The 24,009-nt window shown below is 37.1% G+C and overlaps 1 protein-coding gene across 1 annotated transcript in view; it reads left to right on the top strand.

Moving 5' to 3' along the window:
* TMEM135 (transmembrane protein 135) overlaps positions 1–24,009 on the top strand; it is a 156,576-nt gene that overhangs the window by 33,307 nt on the left and 99,260 nt on the right. Inside the window, exon 4 of the mRNA XM_005417825.2 lies at positions 1,620–1,653. Within this exon, the coding sequence (XP_005417882.1) occupies positions 1,620–1,653 (34 nt within the window). The remainder of the gene's footprint in view (positions 1–1,619; positions 1,654–24,009) is intronic.

Raw genomic sequence — 24,009 nt, 5'->3', positions numbered from 1 at the left:
CTAGTTAAAGTTTTGAACTTAGTCCAAATTTTCATCTTCTCTGTGAGTAGAGAGCAACTTGTGGAAGTCAGTATGCTGTGTTATTGCTTTCCGCAACTTCAGTGTGATGTGGAAGCAGTAAAACTTTTAAGTGGAATGTAGCTTCCCTGTAGCTTAGATGGCTGCTGTGAAAAACCTTGATCTGGATGCGTAGTTTGACAAAGTTACGGACATGTAAACATGGGGGTTAGTAAATACTGAATAAACTTTTTGGATGAATCAAGCTTGGGAACTGTGCAATACAGATTTATTTCCTGCTATCTGTGCTTTTGTTTTGTTCACTTCTTCAACTGAACTGATAGCAGGATATGTTATGTTGACACATGGCTCTCTTAATTACTCTATGAATGCTTAGAAATTTAAAATGTCATGACAATGGAACATGCAAGCGTAGGTTAAACCTTCAGCTATATATTACCTTCTGTAGTAGCAATATCATAAAAAAAATCCCAAATGAAATGAAGACAAATAAGGAGTCAGGTTATAAACAAAATTCCATATTGAGAAACTTTAATAGTTGAACGTGTAGTGCCTTCACAAAAATATTCAAGTTTTTTGTGTAAGACCAGTGGGGTCAATGAGAAAAATCCCAAATACTGCAAGGCTGGTGGGAAACTCGAGAAGATAAGAACACCGGTCCAGTAGGAATACTGAAACTGTGTGTTCCAGCCTTTGCCCACAGTTTCTAATGAAATCTTTGCAGAAGAGCAGGAATAATTCAAGGCAAAGCATACCTCCAATGGTAATGTCTTCCACTTTCTCAAGGGTGATGGTGGCTTGTGACTGATGTATAGGAAATAATTTTAATTTCATCTGGACCCTACCATGCAGTCGGTTACTGGAGTAGCTCACATCTGTGTAGTCAAGTTCAGTTTTCATCTTGTGCTGCAATAGAATCAACAAAAATGTGAGCTTGAGCTCAAGTTTACACTTTTCCTAAAGAACAGTGTGAGCTGTAGGCTGACACAGACAGATTAAAAAATAGGAGTGGAAAAAGTAGATAAAGGTTAGAAGAGAAGATGGTGGTCACTGTTCCAGGGGTCTGTTGGCACTGTGACTTTCAACTGGCTTGAGCCAAGATTTGTGCATCAGTCTCAGTAGAAAACATTTCCTGATATTGTAGGCAGAAGGGCTAAGGTGCCTGGAGTTGCATAGCACCAATTACAAAACAGAAGTTAACACACAAGCATTTTGCTGCAAATTCACAATTTAACTTAGGCTTAGGTCATTGTTTGCATGCTTATGTTACTGGCTCATGTGTAGGCTTAAGTTGTGATAAGTGCTGTGTGTAATTCAGGGTTCCTTGCTCCTTCTGACAGCTTCAGGACTCATGTGGAGTAGCCAGTTGCTATATATAACTTGGTTCCTGTAATTCCTAACTGCTGTGGATACTGTGCTATCAAGATGCTATTTTTGTGTTTGCACTCATTTTTCTATAAGGTGGTAATGATTCATCCTCCATCAATAATCTGTTTTTAAAATCCTCTTTTTTAATAAAATATTCTTAATGATTAAATTGTTTTTCTTCAGTCTGAAAAAAATATTTGTTCATCCACTTATTTTATCTTTTCTGTTTATAGGAGAGGTCTTCTCACAATATACATGGCTAATCAAGTAAGTAGTCCTTTATTTCAATAAAGAATAAAAACATGTGAGATCCATGGGAAATGTCTTGTTTAAGGTTGATAGATGCTGGGATTCATTGCATTTTTTACATTGTTGCAGGATTTTTCTTTAAGAATTATGCATAATTAAATAAACTCCCTTAGGAGCAAATTGTGATCAGAGGTCTTCCAGAAATACGTGTAAAGCAGAGGCTGAAATGTGGTTCATTGTACTATGCTCAAAGTTTTGTGTATTGTAGCCCCAAGAAGATGGTAATTTTGTATTTCTCTTCCATGATAGGATGGCATCTGGTACTTAAATGATCATTATTTTGCAGATGAGAAATCCAACACCATATACTTCAGTTTTGCAATAATTTCATAACTTGTGTCAGTTGTGCTTGCAAACCTTTTTAACACGTGATTGTATCAATTTAAATCTTGAGTCGTATTTGTTTTACTCTCCAAATAAATAACATTTATGTAAATGATGCTTTGTGCATTAACTTTTTCCAAATAGAAAATACTTCTGTTACTTGATCATACTCCTTTAGGAAGGATTACTTTGCCAAAGGAATTACGTCAAGTTTTTGTACAGTTTGAGTTGCCTAAATAGTCACAGAAACTACAAAAAAAGAAAATGAGAATTGTGTTCAGACTACTGAGAGAGTTTGCTGGGGCCTCAGTAGAGCTGTGCATGAGTTGAACTCTGATGGTGATGATAAGATTAATGACTAAAATGGGTGAGACGAAGGCAATGTATCATAGTACAGATTAGGGTGATAAAATTAATAGGTTCTCTTCCGTCCTTGTACAATCATTGTTGATGACTTGTAATTCTGAGTATTTTGTGGGGGCAGAACTTTTGGAAGGAGCTGATATCATGACATGTGTTAGCAGGTAAATATCCTGGAAAGTCCCTTTATGCATTTACCAAACCCATTATATAGTTCTCTCTCATACTCTGGTGTTTAACAATTTTTTTTAGGCAGAAATTGTTTTTTGGGTTGTTCTGTATTCATAGACTGTCTTTGCAGACAGACTCATGAGGGGAACTTAAAGACTTCAGAAGAGAAGAAATTAATTTTTGCTTTTCTCTTTGTTATTGTTGAAGTACCATTGTAGCTTTTATAGCTTCCTGATTTGTATGACTCATACTCTGTCCTTTAGGATTCCTTTTCTTTATGAAGTTTTATAACCTAATTTAAAAAGGTGGCAAATTCTCCTTTTGAAATTCAGTTACTTAGCTGTTCAGAGTCCCAGTAATGCATGGGAACAAGGTTTGACTCCTGCAATGAAATCTTCACCTTGGAAGTTTTCCTTTGTTCAGAAGGACACTGTGTAGAAACTCCTCATTCAGGGAACAGAGGTTATAAGGACAGTGGTATTTAGTTGAACATACTATCACTCCTTTGGAATACACTTTCCGAGAGAAGGGGGCAATAGGTGTGCTTAAATAGCAGCACCTCTGAATATCAAGATTCTGAGGAAGCTGTCATTGTCTTTATGGCTCTAAGGATGAAGTACCACACAGGTCACCTGGTGTTGGACAGAGCTGTAAGGGAAAAGTCAAGCTATGCAGTTACATTTTATGGATACCGTTTGGCATGGATATTCTCTTCAGCACAGCAGGTTATTTTAGTCACAAATCTTTGGTGGAGCCAGAGCTGCCAGGGTTTGCTCTGTAAACTCGTGATTGTGTGACGCCTTGTTAGCAAGCCCTGTAATCACAGTAAATGTTTCCCTATTTGTGTTGATTATCTTTGCCTTAGAACTTTATATGCTTTTATAAGATTCACTTATAAAATCACTAAGCATTTAAAAGATTTATGTCTGTTAGCTTTAGATTGCAGCATGTCCCATTTTGAAAGCTGTCACATTTTAATCATTAGTGATGGCAGATAGATTGTGAAATTAGCCTGCATTTCTTGCATTCTGTAAAACTCGTGTCAGGACTTGTTAAGATGTTGAGGAAACTAAATGTATTCCTTTGTTTTGTTTCATGTTTTGCTACACTGGCTTTGGCAGCCTGAGCAATAATAGTTAAAGGTTTTTTTGTGATTCTTCATGTGTGCCTTTGCCCAGGTAGGCAGGAGGTAACTGTAATTACTGTTGGTTATTATAAGTGATTATCATGACTGTTGCTGCCCTGAATTTTTATAGCCAGATTAGGGCTTTTAAATCACAAAATTAAGGTCCTGTTATCCAGTTGGCTCTATGTGACAATTTGTTCTCAGAGATGAATTTATGTAGTGGAAAGGTGTGTTAAATCTTTATGCACGGTTGCTGTTTTTCATTTCAGTGAGTTAAATTCAGTAGAACATGAAAGGCAGTGGGGTCTTAGGACTCTTGTTCTCAATGTGACATTTTTATTGTTTTTTTAACCTGGAGCTACTAGAAACTTGTGAATGGAAACATGTGAATAAGTGTCCTGGTTCATTTTAAATAAGTCAGTGATTATAGATTTATGTGAACCTGAACTCCCTAGCTGCATTTCCTTGCTGCTTACATGTTAACATGACAGATTAAAAATAAGATGTTTCAGCTATATATACTCTATGGAAAAATAGAATAAAAGTTTTTTTTTCAGACTAGCTTGCTGCTAAATTGAAGCTATATAAGAATGTACTTTAGGATTTGGATTTTTATTTTGAGGTAGGAATTAGAAATAAGCATGGGACTGAAGGATTTGTAGCTTTAATTTCAATGTTCAGAGTCTAAAATCAACTTCTTAGCTTCTCACTTGAAGTAATTTGAAGTTTTTAGAACTAAATTAGTATGCCTAAGTCCTAACCTTCCTTAACATGTGAGTTTGAGACCTAAGGTTTCTGTAATAGTGCAGAACAGAGTAGTGGTAATCAGTGCTGTGGACACACAGAGCCATGGAACTTCCAAGTTCTATTTTGGATTGCATGTATTAAAGTCACAAAATTTCTAGGATCATAAGAGATGCATTGATAGTCAACATATAAGATGATCCTTCATGGATAATTTAAGATCAAAAGGAACCTCAAGATTCCAGCAAAAGGTGGAAAGTGAAATGTAATCTTTCAGTTATTTTTATCTGGAACAGTAGATGATATTAATGACTGTCCATGAAGACGACCTATAGCTCTTATGTTTCCAGACACTTGAGGCACACTTTGTTGTGAACAGCTCAACAGTTGAGTTATTGCTTTTACATTGAAGAAATTGTGTCTTTGGGTTAGGGTTTGGCTTTTCTACTGTTGAAAATAAAACAAACAAAGGCTGCCTTCAAAATGCAGGATAGGAAGAGACTAATCTGAACTAGGACTGACTTGATATCAAGCTTCTTTGAGAAACAAAACTTGAGAAAAATTGCTGTTGTCATTGACATACTACACCAAAGAGGAGGCAGTTATCCTAGCATGTGCTGAGCTGCCTGCTATGTTTGAAGTTCAAACTGTGCATCACTACATCAAAGTCTTTATTCATTCTCTACTAGGACTTCTGGTCTATGGTGGGCTGCTTACAGAATTGGAAATGTTAATAAGAGGCTCTTGAGGGTCATGGATTAAATGGTGAAGCAGCAGGATGCAAAAGGCAGAGTGGTACTGTTGAGGGCTGTTTCTTGAGAGTGATGGGAGGAAGAAGTGTAGGGGCATGTCCCAGCCATAGAAAAAACATTACTGAGTAGAAAGTTATAAAGTTGAAAAGTAAGATAAGAAAGATATGAAGAAAGGAAGTGGAGAAGCACAATCTACAGGTAAAACCCAAAAATTTATTGAGGCAAGAGACATGGAGCTGGACTGACATAATGGGAGTTGGTATATGGGAGTGTTAGAGGTAAAACAAGTGGAAAAAGATGAGAAAATGTAGAGTTTGTTCTAGTTAAAGCAGAGAGGAGATGATAAAAAAAATGATGAGTTTGCCATGAAAGGATTGGATTAATTAATTAATTAACTAATATTAAGAAAATTTTAGGAAGAGACCAGAAAGAGAGACATAGAGAGATGATATTGTTGGTGTCCTGGAAATGGAAGGGGGAAATTGTCAGCAATTGCATCTAGACAGAGTTTACAGAGAAATCTGAGGATCCTGAATCTCATTTATTCCTGTGCTAATGTTGGGTCATCAGTGCATCTGCTGTTTATGAAATACTGTGCTCAGATCCTCATACACAGAGGAAGAGATACTATTTAGACAAGTATGGAACGAGTTGATCAGTAGCATTCCAGTGGGTGATGCTCTGCTTCTGTATATGATAAAGTAACACAGCTGAGCAGAGTTTTTTTCTGTTTTAAAGTAGTCCAAGCAGTTTCACAGTTGACTTGTTTTTCAATTGCATAAAATGGCTAAATCTGGGTTCATTTTGGCTGTGTCGTTGTTTATTCCAACTAGTCAAGTGTGAAGGTTGTATGTAAGTTGCTCTCTTAAAGCTTGAACTATTTGGTCTAGGAGCGTGCAAAAATGCTGAAACACTGACTCAAAAATAAATCCCTCAGGATCTAATGGAGAAATGAGTATCCATTGCTCTTCAGTAAACTTTAATTCCAGATATTTGTATGGTTTTTTTACAGGGTGAAAGTCATAGTGGTTCAAAATATCACGAAATTTTCATGCTGTGTAATATTTTAGAAAACCTCAAAGCTATTAGCCTAACTTTAGCTATCTGGCACACACAGAGAGCCAAGTAGATCCCAAGCTTGACAGAGATATGGCACAATGTAGGACATGGTTCAAAGGTTTGAGGCCAAGAGCCCTCCAATGTAACTTTCCATATACAATAAATTTGTAATTGTTTCATGCCTTTTGAGGGTGATAGATGGATGGATGGATGAAAGAAAGAGGAGTGAGCCTTGCTGTGGCAAGAGAATAAACAACAACAGCCACTTTTAATCTGTGATTTTACTGATCCTGTAGTTTTAACTTTTTGCTAAAGGCGAACTGGTAGTATTGTAAAGGAAGGTACTTGCATGCAAGAAATGCTCTAACACTGAGCATTCCGAAGTGATTTTTCTTACCAGTTTATCAAATGCTTTCTGTACAAAATTGCAGATGTATCTGAATTGTTACAGATGTCTCAAGAAATACCTTGTGCCAGTTAAAATTAAATGAGGGAGGATACTGTGAATAATGTAGGTTGAAGGGTGTTTTTGTTTTGTGGAGTTTTTACAGTATTGTGCAATCATTTGCCATTGATATAACTTGCAACTCAAAGAAATTATCACCTAGTGCTGATACATGCTATAAAACATTGTTTACCAATTCAAAAATATCCTTTAAAATGAAAAAAAGAACATTGTCAGTTCTTTGTTTGTAACTCTGTGAAGTAACAGGTATTTAACACATCTTATTTGTTTCAGCAAAGCATTGTATTTGGCTACACAGTTTATTCATCATAGCACAGGAAAATGTTTTCTGTTTGAACTTCCTGAACTGACATTTCATAAACAGGACTAGCTGCCACCTTTTCTTCTCCATTGGTAAGTTTCATCTTAGTCAAAACATGGAGGGAATCCAAAATGACAAAGGACAAGTGGATTTAAATTTTCCAAATGCACGTTTTAAATGTTTTGAACCTCTTAGTTGTAGTAAAATGAATTTGACCAGTCCTGCCTTGTCATTTTAGACAACTAAAATTTTGTTGTGTGCTTTCATGTAATCCTTAGTACTAACATTGTACAAGGTCTGTCAGGATGTAAGATTTTAGCTATTCTTTTAGCATATTACCCCGATAGAAGTTAATGTTTTTTAAATTTTTTTCTAACATTTCAGAAGTAATCTCCATAACTGAAAGTGCATCAGGTAAATGCTTGAGACACTTGTCTTCCAGGATTGCTTTGTCACTGTTTTCTGTACCACTCTTCTGGGGTGACAGTGGCTTTGATTACAGCAGCAGCTGTCAGGAAACATGTATTTGTCTGATGATGTCCAGATTCCCTGTTCATTCCTTGTATTGTCACCTTTTAAGCTGATAGTGTGCTAGTTAAGGTAAAACCATTGTTTAGTTCCTTCTTTCATACAAAAAAGCCTTAAGTACTGAGCTACTTTTGTTTTGTTAGAATAGTAAGTGGTGTTATAAGTTACTGTTGGAATAGCAGAAGTATTTTGATATTTGGTTTAGATTGGATACTAGGAAAATTTTTTCGCCAAAAGGGTTGTCAAGCACTGGAACAGGCTGTGCAGGAACGTGGTGGAGTCACCAAGCCTGGAGGAATTTAAAAGGTGTGTACATGGCACCTGGGGACAGGCTGTAGTGGGGGACTTGGCAATGCTGGGTTAGTGGTCAGAGCTGATAATCTTAAGGCTCTTTTTCAGCCTAAACAATTCTGTGATTCTGTGAAAATTGGAAAGCTCAGAGGGAAAGGTTTTCCTTCTTGGAAACTGTGTTAAACTGAAGCTCAGGATTGTAAAGCCTTGTGGAGGGCAAAGCCCCGTTTTGGGACAATGTTTTCAAGCAAGTCCTGATTCTCATAGGGAAGCATCCAGCACTGAGTCATTGCTGCCTGCGTGAGGGAAGAACAAAAAGGACATAATTTAGTCCTGGCTGGAAAGAAGTGTGAAGTACTCACTTGTGGCAGAATTTCTGCTTTTGCATGGACAAACTCTCTCAGGTGATGTCTTGCTATTTGCTGTAGTTGGTAATTTTTGTAGTTCTGTCACAAGTTAAGCCTTTAATTTTAGTGCCAACGAGAAACCAAGTCTTGGCAGGTATCAATTTAGACATTGAAATCAACTCAGTAGTGTTTTCCTTGGGGCTATAGTTCTAATATAACACATTTCAAGTTTGAAGCTGAACAGAGAGTTCTGGATCCCTGCTTCTAATAGCAGCATTTTTACAACTGTTTTGGTCCATGTTGTAGCATGAGATTTTGTCAAGACTTGGTTGCTTCTTCTTCTGCTAGGTCATGTGATGTTCCTTGGGAAGTCCTGTCTCCTGCCGTGAGATGGCTTTTTTCTCCTATTTTGTCATCTGGGTTTAGGAGGAGAGGATCTTCCATGGCTTCTGCTTCATTACTGCCTGGATCTTAGTGGGAAAATAAAGTGGAAAACAAAGAGATCACATCTTTCCCATTTCATGGAAGGCATGCTCAGATGGAGCTCATGCAATGTTTGTTCTTTAAACATGGCCTTCACCTTTGCGCTGCCTCATAGTTTAAAGCCAGGTGGAGTCAGCCCTGTGTTCTCAGAGTGACACTTGGGCTATGGCTGGTGTCACAGCATGGACAGTCAGGCATCATGGATGCACTTGGTGACAGTGACAGTAATCTGGCTTATGAAACTCAGGAACAAGAACCAAGATCTATGGATTTTTATCCTTTCAATTTTAAAGGGCAAATCTCATCAAAGAAAGCCAATCATGTTAGTTTACACTTGAAGACAGTGTGCTGGAGTGAGAAATAGGATTTGTTTATTTCATGTCATTTCAGTAGGCAAACCTTAATCCTCTATGAATGGTAACAAAATACAGCCTTCTTGGACACTTGATGGCACTTACATTACGAAGTTATCTTTCAGAAACCCCTCAAAGGAAGAAAATAAAGCCTAATGAAACAGGATTTACAGAGTCAAAGATCTGCATAACTAGAATATACTGGTCACTCATTTCAGTCTCTTTTTCCTTTGACAGGTTAAATTGAGAGTTGAGAACAAACTTTTATTAATTTTAAGTTTTTACTTATTTGGTAATGGTTCTTATTTGCTGTATATCTAGTTGTGTATAGGCATGTGTCTGCAGAAGCAAAAGCTATCCAGCAAGAGATGATTAAAACTATGCCCAGTTTTGGATAAGAATCTAGAAAAGAAAGCTTGATTTTTCTTTCAGAAGACTTGCAACTGTTCTTTAACTTTGTTATACTTCTCTGCTTTTGTCTCATTCTCTCAGCTTCCTTGAGGTACAGAATAGTTCAAGAAGAACTGCCAGTTGTATACGGGGGTGGTAAAGGCAGTATAAATGTAGTAGAAGCAAAAAGCCAAACTTTAAATTAAGATGTCAATAAAGTTAATATAGACTACTTGAAGTATACAGAGTTTTCTGAGAAGTTTGGAGGAATATGGACATTATTCCCAAGAAATGGGTGCTTTTTGTTGCTTGACATTAATGTTCAGATTTATTTCATAGGCACCTAAACAGAAGAAAAATTTTACCCTTTCATGGAATGATTGAGTTTATTGTGGTGAGTGTGCAGGGAAGTGTATTGTAAGACCAACAAACTCCTTGCTTAGAAATTAAATGCAGATGTTTTCAAATAATCAAAGACTTGGACATGCTTTATTCTAGTCGACAAATACTCAAGACACTTTCCAAAAATTTTCTTTTGGAATTCAGAATTAGATGCCATAAATGGGTAAGCTATATACTTTACACATATCATGTTCTGTGGGATATGCAGCTTGGCAACTGAAACAGGCACTATTGAAATAAATTGCTACTTTTAAATATAAACATTACATAGAATTCATATGAGTAGGGAAATAAGCTGAAGTCTTACTTTCTTTTGAATAGTGCATAATATAGTCTAATTTGATTAACAGAATGCTTTACATAATTAAATTATGGGTAATCATGGCACTCAGTGAGGATTTCAATAGGTTGAAACTTAAGGTCATTGTCACTGCCCCCACCCTAAATCTAAAAAAGGCAGGTTTTAAAATTAGGAGTCATGTGAACTTAAACATTGCTGATGTCTTCACTTTTAAGTTATACTGTAATAAAGTTAGATCCTGGCAGCTGGCATTCTTGTGGATTGACAGGGCTAATTGGCTTTGGCATCTTAGCCTCAGGAAACCTCATCCATCAATTCAGAGCAGGACTTTTGGCGCGAGTCAGAGAAAACATTTAATACTTTGTCTCTTGCTTTCTGTGCAAAGCTGCTTTGCATTTCGAGCTTTCCTGTGTGTCTCATTAGAAACTCAATGTAATATTTATCATTATGCTCCTTTAACATGGTCTTCTATAAGGAATAGCTATCCATTTGACTTTCTAGAATTGGCAAAAGTGTCAATATTACAATTCAGTTTTGAGACTTACCTCTCAGCCACAACTGATAGCTTATGCAGAATTTCCTATAAGAAGTAAACTAGCTAAAGAAAAGTAGTTGACTTTTATGGTTAACTCCTTGCTAGTCAGTAGTGGAATTGAAAATAATGGGTAGCTTCAGATTCTGAAGAGCTCCAGACACCCATCGGTAGTGCATGTAGCATTTCTGATTATAAGAATTGCTGGGGGCAGTGATTTGATGGGGGAGAAAAATGGGCCGAGAGAGAATTTAAGACTTCCCAGCAGGGCAAATCCAAGTTTCAAGATGGATTTTCCTGGTGGGATGAGTTTTCAGAGGTCTTCTGGTAAAAGCTTGTGAGAGCAAGAATCTCCTGTTTTTTCTATTTCATGACAATCTTAGCAGTCTTCTCCCCTTCTCTCAGATCTTCACGTTGTCAGGCAGCCCTCTTATCTTCCTCAAGCCTTTGAAAAACACAGGGATTATTCTCCTTTTTCCAGCTTCAGTCCCTGTTACCTGGCAGTTTCTGCTGCCCTGTCGTGCTTCTAAGTTTGTGAGGTTTGGGAAGAAGGGCAAATGGCCCTGCTCTGGGGGAAGTGAGGTGAAGATGCAATCTGGGGACTGAAAAAGTTGGGACCTTAAGCAAAAGGAATGCTTTTTTATTCTGTATGTAGTGAAGTGTAGATACAGAAACTTCTTTGGAAGGGAGGGATTTTTTCCATTTCCAGCGGTGTTTCCCCTTTGCATCTCCATCTGCTTCAGGACAATGCTCAGGGTCCAGGTGCAGCTGCAGGAGGGCATGCTCTGAGTATTCAGTGAAGTAGGTGAAATGCTGCTGCAGGTTTGTCACTCCTGTGCTACCCCAAACTCTGGAGTCCTCTGCTAAAGCTTGAAAATAAACATAGTCCATTGGAGTGAGGCATGACAAGAGTGTGCTTGAGGCAGAAGGTTACTAATGTCTCTACTTTGTCGAGTGGTGAGCTCAGGCATGAAGAATAGAGGAAAAGTTCTTGAGCTGGGTTCTCTGCAAGCTGCTGATGGGGAACAGTTCTGGGGAGCAGTTGTAAGAACCCTGTGTCAGATACCAGATTTACCAAGAGCACTCTAAACTTTGGCTCCCTCTTGTTGGAGCACAAAGGAAATGGGGTAAAGGTGGTTTTGTGTAGTCAAAGATACAGAAGTCAGTGGATCAGCATAACTGCTAACTGAGTGCATTGGATGAATCTGTAAACATCCACATTACAAAAAAAAATTGTAATGTATAGAATTGTGGAATCTTTTTTATTGGGGGTTTTGGCAGTCCTACTTAAAATCGTTGAGTTATTGTGTTAATGGTAATTGTTGACAAGCTGCTTCTTTATGGCTTCTCAGATGGTTCAGGTATTAAGAAAACTAGTCATGGAGTACAGATTCATTTTGTAGAAGAAGAAATCTTCAATTCTGTTTTCAAAATACGCAGAATGAAGGTGTTTCTAAGAGGACAAAAGTTTGCAAAGTTTAAGTTTATTCTGCTGGTTTTTGATTTGCTTTTTTTTTTAAACACAGTGTTAATCTTGCCATAGAGCTGGCCAGTGGAATGAGCAGACATTCTTTCTGATTAACTGCATATTACATTTAATTATTATTTTCTGTGCTCCGTATGTTTCAGTTGAAATTAAATCCTTCATGTTTTAATTGCCTATATCCATTTATAGTATATTAGTGCCAGTTCTAGTCTGATACTGTTCCTGACATCATTTATAGGATGATAATTAAACAGAGCAGCAGTTTCAGCTCAGAAATCATTCTGCTCCTTTTGAAACGCTAAGCTGTCAAAATAGAAGTCAGTTGTGCATTTGCATTCCTTAAATAGAGTTCAACAGAAAGTTTTGGAGCAAAAGCAGTTTGATCTAAAAATTATAATAATTTTAACCAAAAATTATAACTTTTTTCCCTTACAAAAACGAGTTGTTTTCAAAAATATTGCAGTTAGTTTCTCCATTTTAATGGTTTCTGTGATGAACAACAAAAACTATACCTTTGCACATACAGTCTAAAATAATGTTCTCTTTTTCCCTTCAACATGCTGAAATATTTTCTGTATTGAAAAATATTTCTTATGCTATGTATAAAATGGTTTTAAAAGTCTTTTTGTGAAAGAGTAAATGTTTTTGCTTATGTTTATAGTAGATAGAATGGATGTGCTGGTGTATGGCAAATGTTAACACGTGGCTGCTGAAGTTCTTTACGTGATGCTGGTACAGGATACGTAGATTTTTAAACAGTGCTGAGACTAAGTTTTTTAATTGTCTAAACAGTCAGTGGTTTGGCATTCAGGGGGAGGTGGTTCATTTGAAATCTTGTCTCTGTGATATGCTCCGTATGCCTCTAATAAGGTTAGAAAAGCGGAGGAGGACAGCTTCTAGCACAGCTTGTAAATGTCAGTCTGGATGGAAGATAGGTCAGCTTGAAAACTATATTGGTGTTGGAAAATGAAAGGAAAAAAATCCTTCCTTGAAACTGAGCTCTAACGAGGAAACATTGTAAAGAAAATGTAGAATTTCTCGGTATACCAGAAGGAAGTAATTCTAAAGTACCAATCTACATCTGTTAAATGTGAGGAAAGAAAGAATATTTATTTTATCTACATCTAAATCTGACTGGTTTTCCTAAGGCAGATTTTGTCTTGGTTTGAGTCCTGTTCCTGTGCGGAACTTGGCAGCTAGTGTCATGTCTTTAAGACTGTTTTGTCTTTGGAAGACAAACTGACTTTCATAGTATTTTTGAAGGAAAATCCAGTGATGAGAGTAACATTAGAATCTTTTCTGAATCTGTTCCTCTCTCTTTTCTATCCTTTCCACACAACAGATCAGTAAATCAGACCATTAGTGACTATGGAAGTTACAATAGTGTATCAGTTACTGTATCTTACAACAGTATTCTGCTGAATGTGGTTATTTCTGAGGAACTGCATCATTTGAGATTGAGCTCATGTGGTCACTTCCATGTGAACTATCAATGTTTTTGTAATGTGAGCTGTGTGATTCTTTAAGGAGTTTCTTTCTGGTTCAGTAACTCTTCTCTCTCTGCTCAGATGCAATGGGGTGCCTCAATAGTTGCTGCTCTCCTCAGATCTCGAGAACTGCAGGAGATTTTTGCAGACTCGATCGGAATAAGTCTGGAAATGGAAATTCCTTGTTCAGTGTTTCTAGGGAGAAGAATGATCTGAAGTGGGAATCAGAAAGAGGGGCTCAATGCCATATATTTAAGAACATAAGTTTCTCAACTTTAATACCTGGCTTATGTTGACAGAACATAAACTGGCGCATATGCCAGTGTTTCACGTGTTTCTGAATTTTGTAAAGTATACCTACCATAGTTTGGGTTAAAAAACATAGACATAGTTTTCAGTAAGATGTGTTAGATTTAAAATTCATAGAAAGTAAATAACTTCTTAAAAGTGTCCTGATTTGCTTTAACACTCCTCCAAAATCAAACTTAATAATTGTCACATTTCAATATTTTGAAGTGTAAATGATTGTACTATTTTCCAATTGTAAATTTCTTAATCTTGAAAAGTTGTTTTTGTTTATGTAATCTGTGTCAGTAACCTTGAATAAAGTAACTGTTGGCTTCACTCTTACACAAATGTGCTGGTACAGTTTCTGAGAAAAAATTATTTTTGAAACATTTAACTTTAATAATTTGATGTGCTTTATCCAATATAGTGATCCACAAAAGATCTTTAAAGATCAGTCATATTACAAAAATTTTCAAAGAGTGGATTGTACAGTTGGATTGGAAATACACACTTTTTGTATGTGTAATCTCATGCTTACACTAGCTGCTTATAAGTACTTCATAAACAATTGGATTTGTTTTGAATATTTGAAAATTTTAAATTCTTCAGATGCTTGTATAAGAATTTTTTTGTTCAAGAAGTATAAAAACCTTCTCTGCTTTGTGACACACACACATGGATGCATGCATTCATGCAGGTACTGTCTTTGTCTCCATTTTTCTCTTTCTTTTGGTTTTTATTAACCAGGAGGAGCTTTACAAATTATGGTCATTGTCCTATGTAAAAATATAAGGTTGGTTTTGGTCACAACAGTTCTTTTAACACACTGCAATTCTCTGCTGTGCGAGAAATTATTTTTTTGAATAACCGTTTTACTTTACATTTAAACCGTGGTGTTCATCATGTCCCTTACTTATTCCTGGCCTAATTAAGACTGCTGGGAGTTGAACCATGTTCCTGAGCATGTTAAGCTGTTTAAACTGGCCCCTTGAGTCCTGAGCCAGGACTCTAGCACACAGTGTCAACCATTTTGTGTCGAGATGGATACACTAAACTTGAATATGGGCGTTGTTTGCTAATGCTTGCAAATCACAGTAAGTCAGTGGCCTTAGGCAAAGCAAGATGTAATGGGAATTCACTGATATAAATAACCTTGCTGGTCTTTGCCATGGTCATAAATAATGAAGCTCTTGGATCCCTCCCCCCTCTCCCCAAAAGAAAGTCTGTGTAGGTTTTCTACTGGATTTCCTGATTTGTTGCTTGTATGGCATTTATGAATCTGAGTGAACCAGAAGTTGAAGACGTTTTTACTTTGACAAATTTTTGAGTAAGGCCTCTCACTGATTTGTTAGGAAAGCTTTACTAATGAACACAAATATGTAATTTTTCTCTCAGAATTCTGGCTTCTCTGCAAAGTAGCCTGTGTATTGTGCATGTAGAGACTTACAGAATGTGTGTCAAGCTGGAAGGATTATATTTGGAACTTTACTGAATGGAGTTACTGCAATCTGTACTTTGAGCAGTAGTTCAAACTGAAGTCAAATCGATTTGTGTAAAATAGTATTCACTCATGTGAGTGGGGGTGGAAGGAAGCTGCAGTCACAGGTCAGGGGTATGGAAAACCTTAAACCTCTGCAGTGAATTGAAAATAAAAAGCTGGTGTGAGCCATAGTAGAAGACTCAGCTACAGGAATTTTACCACTGGGTTAAGAGGGAAGGCCAGCATAGTGGTCTGTCCATGAGCATTATGACCTTCAGCAAAAGTAGGTGATGGATTACTTGAGATTTATTGAAAGCATAAGATCAAACAAATTGTTAGGCACTAAAATGAAGAAAATTAGTTGGTATTTTGCAATATCCTAAGAAACAAAACCTGTAGTTGATGTTCATATTTGTATTTTTAACATATTTTTTCAGTTCATGGGTCATCTTGTGTGCAAAATCAACAGATTAATCAACAGAATACTCTCAGTTGGAGCAGACCTGCAAGGATCAGAGTCCAGCCCTTCAATGAATGGCCCATACAGGGATTGAACCCACAGCCTTGATGTTACTAAATTAGAACTGTGTTCTGACCAGCTGAGCTCATTGTACATCTGGGTCTCACACTATGGGCATTTCCAAATTAAGTCATAAGACCAAGTACGTTTGTTTTTTGGCTGTAGTACAGATGTGATTATTTTCACTTTTTCAACCTCCCAAATCTTCTGCATGGACTTCAATGCACTGTACTGAAGTATTTGCAAATGTAATAATTCTCCACTGGTCTGTGGTTACTTTTGTCTTGTACTCTGTTGCTTACTATTTATATTATAGCAGTGTTCAAATAATTACTTTGAATTTGGACTTGTAATTTCAAATGCAGAGAATTAATTAATCTGTTACTTCACTGATTGCTTACATGTTGCTCGAATAAGAAAAGTCAGATAAAACATGACGTCTCCTTAATTAGAGGTCTTTTTTTGTTAATGAAAGCAAGTTTGCAGAGTATATTTGCATTACCTATAACAGTCATTAAACTTTTATGGGTTAACCAGGAGTTTACAGGTCACTTGAACAGGTGACTTGGAAAAAAATACTTGTCAGGTTTAGTAATAGTGTTAATACTGAATTTTGAGGGCCCAAAAAATCATGATCGGGAGCTCCTGGAGTATTTTTAAATAATCACCCAATATGTATTAGATTAATAAAATAATGAGAGGAAGTTCATCTCACTAAAACACATTAACTCTGACAGCTTCTGTGCCATTTTCTTTTCTCATGAAGCATTTTTAGCCTGGCTATTGAAATTAGATTGGTGAATGTTGAGGTCATGACACATGATCATCCTTGAGATCAATGTTCAAGTCTTAAATAGCAACTTAATTGCTTACAACCAGATGCAACCTGGTGTAAATATATTCTGAGATTACAGACAATGCAGTGAGTTGTGAGGCTACAAGGAGTGAAGATGAGCTGTTGTTTTGTGCAAGCTGTCACTGAGCAAAGTTGGTAGTTGACTCCTTTTGATGCTGGATTGGCAAACAGTGGCATAGGTGATAGAAAAGTAAAAACAAGCAGAACCAGATTCCTATGAACTTTCCAATGTATTATGTAATGGTTAAAGAAGAAAATGGAGGCTAAGATAAGGAGAAAGTACACTTTGTTTGCTTATCTCAAAAATATGGGGCTTTTATTTAAAATAACAGAATTTAGGAATTTTTAGTATGGATAGATTTTCTTTTCATAACGCAATCTAGAAAGTTTAAAGACTTGTAAGATGTGTCATCAGAAGAAAACTGGAAAAATAGATTGGTCAGAAAAAGGAGAGTAATTAAGCCCTTGGTAAGAGAATACCAAGATTACTTGGTTAAAGAACTGATAAAATATTCCTGTTGTGCAGGTAGAAAACATATACAGAGAAATTGTATATATCTTTATGATGAACTTAGAAGCACAGAATTTTGTATTTTTTAAATTTCTTTATATTGATAATTTTCAGGCATCCATGTTCTCCATTTTTTGTTCTTTAAATTCAGCCACAGAATTTCAGATTGGCACTGCAAAAGTGAGGATCATGCAAACAGGGCCAAACGCTAGGTAATAGGGAAGAGCACCTATTGTCATTGTCATAAGTGCTCTGGGAAAGAGGAAACTGAGAAGACAAATTTTTGCTATTTATAGTTTGTCCAAGATTGTAAAAATGAGAGCTGGTTGTAAAGCCTTGTAACACTGTGCCACTGATGAATTGGCAGTAATGCAGCGCATGTGGGGAGAAAACTCCTCTTTTATATATATATGTATATTCCACATATGGAATATGATTCTTCACTCAGACAGGAAGTCAAAAATATGAGGAAAATGTCAATCCCACATTTTGTAGCTATTAAACACCCCCATTTTCCCTACTCCCTTCCATTTAATATTTTGGATGATTGGGAAAGGAGTAGAGGATAAAACTGAAAAGTCATTATCATGCCACTATGTAAATCATGGGTGTGCTGACAGGTTTACTGCTGTCTGCAGTTCTGGTCCTCTTTAAAGTGTAATAGAAGTAGAGAAAGTACCTCATGGAAAAATAAAGATGCAAAGGTGTTGAAGAACATGTGTAAGTGGAGGAGCTAAGTTCAGTAAACTTAGCCTGGGGGAGAATGAGTAGGAGACAAGAAATGTAAAATCGTGTTCGTATGGAGAGGGGGAATGGTGATGAATTATTTACTTGTAATACAGGAATGAAGGGATGCCAAAGAAAACTGTTAGCAGTTCAAAACAAACTGATGCACGGAGATGCAAAGCGACGCGGGGCAATTAGGATCCCAAAAGCTTTCTTGTGGGCTGCAGGAGAAATTGTGGGAAAAATAATTCATTAGGGCAATCACATGTGGCAATCCTATATGTTGTTTTGGCAGCTGTGCCCTGGAATTTCCTTCACTGTACGGCAGGGACGGTATTTTTCAGGCACTTGTTGCTGGTGGTTTTTCGAAACCAGGAATTGTGCTAGCTGTGCTGTGGATCTCTTTGTGGGCCTGTGCTCTGGGATCTAATGCAGATATTTCTTCTTTGGCCTGTGGAGTGGGAATTCAAAGGCTTTGTACACCTACACCTGGAGCGGCAGGTCTTGCACCTCAGGCCAGTTCAGTTCCAACAGCAGGAAGGCATTATGGGGTGACCTATTGGACTGCCAGGAGTCCTGTGCAGAGCTTGCTGAAGCACATCCCACCCCTTCCCACTGCCTCATGGTGTTTAGGCTCTTAACTGTGTATTTATTTTTCATTCTCCTAGCTGTCCATGGCATAATTAATTGAGCATACATAAGCAGGATTTTCTGGGCCTAATTCTTAATTCTTCTTACCTTATGTAAAAAAACCCAGGTGAAACAGGTGCTAAAGAAAATGCAGGGAGGGCCCATGGCATTTGGCACTTCAGAGTGTTTGTGGTGGAATCCCTGGACAAACAGTGTGTGTTGTTAGCACCTGGTTACTCAGACATGGTGTGTGCTTGGGTGGATGTATCTTACTAAATGCTCTGTTTAGTGTATACAAGATGGGGAGGGAGCTCTTTTCAGCTGAGCTTGTGTCCCTGACAAATGTGGGAGTCTCTATTCCAATGGATGGACAGGGGGGAGCTTTTAGCTGTGTGATTAGGAAGACTTCTGTAACACTGATTCCATAGTTTTACTTGACCTTGTCAGATAATGCAGATCTCTTCCCCTTCCCTCCTCGTTACTTTAAAAGCACTTGCATGCTTTAATTGTCATAGAAAATGTGGGCAGAAGTGATATTTTTCAAAAAGAAATACAAAGAGATACTGGATGGTTTTAGAGAGCTGTGTATATGGGTTCTGCCTGTAACTCTGTTCATTCTCTGTTAGCTAGGAGAAACAAACTCCTAGAGGAGTGGTGAGGTATTTCTTTTTTCAAGCTGGAAGGATGGAAAAGATGTTGACTTTGTGACTGAAGAAGGAGATAGCTTCTTTTAGTCTTCTTTTGAGTCTTGGCAATTTCCTCAGGTTATTTTTCAGTGGGAAGATAAATATGCTGTATATGGAATCTTTGATGTAAATATCTGAATGTGTGGAACGTTAAATAATCATAATAATGTGTATTTCCTAAATAATTTTAACAGGAAATGGAATCATTTGGCAATTAGGGCTGCTATGTCTTTTGAAGGGTTACATGCTAATTTTAGCTGGAAACTTTTAAGTAAAATAGATTACGTTAACCTTTCCCTTAAGTAACAGTTACGTCACGGAAAGACGTATCTGATTCTTTGAGAATATTAAAAATTTCCTGGTTTTAATTAAGAATAGTCAAAATGTTAGGCTTTATAAAATTCTTTGTATAAAAACGTAGAAATAAGGGAGCGCTTTTGATTTTGATGGGCTTGAGCATCTTTTCCATATGGATTCAATTCACATTTTTATCGGAATGTGGAAGTCATTACTCTGACATCTGAAACTGAGGTAGCAATAAAAAAAATTATCACAAACAAGACAGCAGACACAAATGATTTTGTGTATATCACTGGGTGGCCCTTTTGAAACTTTCCCAAAGTTAATTGGTTCCAGATATTTGAGAATTAAAATTGTATTGTGACAAATTTATTTCTGGTCATATTTAACTCGAGTCTTCTCAGTAAGGAGGCTTGAACAAACAGAAGAGTTGTCAACCCACTCATGTCTGACTCCAGTTTTTGCTGTAGTAGCTTTAATCCCGGTGATTTGGTTTAATAAAGACCACTGAGAAAACAAACACTGGTGGTGACTGTACTGCTCTTGTAAATTGTTTATCGTATTTCTAAGGTTTTACTGTGGCGTAAGTGCTGCTGTGTTAGCTGAAATTGTTCACAAATATGTCATGTCAGATTAAGTGCCTGTGTAGAGTTTATGTGTGCCTGGGAGCAATGCTTCCTGCTGTCTGGGGTGGGATTGGGGGGTGTGTGTGTGTGCAGCTGGGGGCACACAGACCTGCCCTTACTCTTGTAGTGAGTGAGTGACCAGAGCAGGCTAAACACAAAACCTGGGGCTTCATGCTCTGCTTCCAGTAGAGCAGATGCTCCCTTACACAGGGCAGTCTGTCTGAGTGCTTTGTGGTTGTAGATGTTCTGTGAGGTCTTGGGTATGTCAGTGGTGGGATTGTTTTGCTGCTCACCTCAAGTTCCATGTGTCAGGAGCCCAGGATAGGGTGTGCAGCACCTCAGGTTGTTCTGCTTTTGATTTAGTACGATGTATTTTCTGTACAAAATACATCGCATTTTCAAATATTGGCAAATAGAAGACAAATGTGGCTAGGTAACATCTTAAGTGCATATTACATGCATTGTCATATATCTGTCGTGTCTTACTGTAGTGTGTTCTACTGCTATAGTTATTCAGAATATTTATTGAATATTCATATGCAGATATTGCATAACAGAAGCTTTATTTTTTGCATTTTAAAACTAAACTTGGGCATGAAAAGCATTACAAGACCAAAATTACCTTAGTATTTACAGTTCCTGTCTTATCAATATGAACCTCAAACCTTTTTTTGTTCCTATAGGAAACAAGCCTTTTTTCAAATTTCTTAAACTTCTATTACTGGACTGAAGTGTTAATCTTAAAAGACTTTTAACATTTAGGGTTTGAAATTGCTGAAGCTGTTTCTGACAAGTAATGGGAGTCTTGCAGTAGTAAAGTCAAAAGTGGAAATTGCTAAGTTAATTAAGTTTCTCTTAATGAAAGGATCAAATTTGTAGCTCAGTATGCCAAGTTTTTGGAAGATAGTATTTTTCTTCTCAGAGATTGTCAGTTATCAGCTGTGACACACTGGTAATAAGATACACATTCAAACTCCCACATTTTATATGTATATTTATGTATATGTGTATTCACACCTGGTGAAAGAGAAGAGAAAGCCTTTGTCCTTTTGTATGTTTTCCAGAATTAGCAGTAAGTAAAAACATTAAAAGGAAGTGTTTGATTTGTGCAGGCATGGATTTAATTAATACAAGTCTATGTTCTGTAAGTGTTGTGTTAGTAAAATTTATGAAAGAGCACTAAACTGCATTAGGGTAATTTATGGCCCAAATAAATGTCAGTTGCTAAGGTAAACTAGTATAGAAACAGTGTAACTAGGATAAAAAAAAGTGAAGAACTAGAGTAAATTGCAAACATTGTAAGAACAGCGATACAATTCTTTCTTTATGTTCACCCAAGCAAGTATAAGTTCATTTACAATATATTTATTAACAGTCTCAAGCTAATAAAACAACACTTACAGAGCAATTTTGGGCACTTTCCAGCTCTCTGTATTGTGCAGCAACAAGTTAGGCCAGTGCTTTTTTTTTTTTTTTTTTTTATTAAGGAAAAAAAGAAGGAATCTGTACTCCTGGCTCCTTTATAAGGTTGTTAAATGTGCCATTTGGCATTTCAGAGCACTGCTTTGCATTGTGCTCAATTAGTGTGGACGAGGCAATCACAGCACCAGTTTCAGAAATGTGCCTAATTAGTATAAACCACTGAGGGATCCATTCATTCTGCCTTTCTGGCTCTGTGGGTGCCAGCCACAGAGACTCCAGCAATTTCTGACGCGTAATCCCGAGTCACTTCTCCATGTTTCTGTGGCACTTGCATTTTGGAAGTTGTAATGGGGTCTGGCTGTTAATGACCATGTGTTGCTCTGCAACTGTATCTGTAGTATATTCTGGAAATGAGACCTTGGTTTATAGGAAAGGATTGAGAATGGCCCTTTAGCCATTTCTACATACACATGCACACATACTTCCCTCCTAAAAAAGGATGTGCCTTTTTATATTTTATTTTAAATTATTCGGACTCCTTCCACAGAGGGTCTTTATTAGTTATGAAGGCTGTCAATTTTTGGAATAGGATTTACTTGTAGCCTGTGCTAGTCCTTATGATTTGCTGGCTAGTTTGATGACAGCCCTCTTCCAACTTGATGACAAACCTTTCACATTAGCCTTTTTTGGACACTTCTGTTTGGTAACTTATTTTTGAACAGATACTGGACATTTAAATCCAGACTTAAGAAAGATGAGTGTTGGCTAATTGCTTTGGTAAGGCATGTATTTGAAAAAAACAAATCCACACCTCACTGCTTTAGTTGAAGCTGTTTTATTTGTAGGCTTTTGTGAAGTGGTAATTCATCCTTCTCTCCTTCTACTGAGTGAAGGAGTTGGCTGCAATCAGAAAGTGTTTCTGTATAGATACTTGTGTGAGCATAAAGTGTGGAACAGAGCTGTCTTGGAGGAGCATCTTACTGTTGACTGTTCATAATGACAGTTTTTCTGGTGTTTTGATTATGCAAGTTCTTTAAGGGCCAATGAAGCCCCTCCATTTTAGCACCAGTTTTTTTTTTTTCCCTGTATATTCTGTCAGTGAAGAGGTGAGATCTTAAACATCTGATAGATGAGAGGGAAAAACCTGTAGTGAAGACCTGACCTGACATATGGTACTTAAACCTATCATGGTGCTAGCTACTCTGGTTGCAAAACAGAGGCATCTTTTTTTCAGCCATATTTTGAAAGCTTTCTGAAGAGTGAGTCCAACTGAAAGCTTCTGATTTATGTTCTTGTTTGACATTTTTGCACTTATCAGGATTAATTTGCTCATTTGATGGGGAGCACTGTGTATTTTAGGCTCACTTGATTGTCTGCTGTGGTTTCTAAATTGTTTTCAGTGTTGCTATATTCCTTAGACAATTCCTTGTTCTGTAACGGTCTACTTGTTGTAATTTATGTACTTTTTGCTGAAGAAGTATGAGCTATTATTTGGCTGTGCTAATGTACAGAGTGGTTAAATAAACCTGTCTGTGCAATCCAGTGCAGTTTATGGAACAGACCCACTACATGTGTTTGGTACCATTAAACCTTGCCAGGAATAACTGTACATTTTGTTCCCTGTCAAAGATCTTCTTTCTTGTTGTTTTGAACTTGGTTAAAGTGCTGTAAATCTTAAACTCTCTATAGTTTTGTTGAGTTCATTGCATGTTTCAAATAAAGAGAATAGGTAAATGTAGTGTGAATAAACTGGTCTGGTGAAGAGATTCTGTTTGTCTGTCCCTGAGGCTGGAAGCAAGACTTTGAGCTATATTTGAACTGAACTTTAGGCCATCTCCTCATTACCTTCCCAACGTTGTGACACAGCCTTACATCACTTGGACTAGCTTAGGGCCCTGCTGCAATTTCTGATTTAGTAAATCTAGCAGTAGATGTACTAATAGTGCCTCCTGTGATCTGAATCAGTGGCCTTTAACTGTGCAGTCACTGTCTTTTCCTTGGGAACATTGCTCATTCCCAATAAAGGATTATAGATGTCTTGCAGATTAGCAGCTGCTCAGTTTCATAACTCTAACAATTGGTGTGTTCAAAACTTCATAAGATACAGGTTCCTCCAGTGACTTTTCTCTTACTCTCCTTACCTGCAGTCTGTAAATACGTCACAATCTCTTAAAATTTATTCTCATGAGTGAACTCTGAGTGATAAATATAGTAACCATTTTTTGCATGAGAAGTAGAATCATGGAATTATTTATTTGGATTGTGTTCAAAAAGTATTCAGTAACTTGGTGTGATTCAGTATTAGAAAGCAGAGGCATTTGTCCTTGACTACTTCCAAATTTCTTTGGTTACATTTTTTACCACAC

The sequence above is a fragment of the Geospiza fortis genome, unplaced genomic scaffold (genome assembly GCF_000277835.1).
Source record: "Geospiza fortis unplaced genomic scaffold, GeoFor_1.0 scaffold16, whole genome shotgun sequence".
Classification (NCBI taxonomy): Eukaryota; Metazoa; Chordata; class Aves; order Passeriformes; family Thraupidae; genus Geospiza; species Geospiza fortis.
Note: the sequence above shows the minus strand (reverse complement) of the source record. Positions and strands in the feature narration are given on the sequence as shown.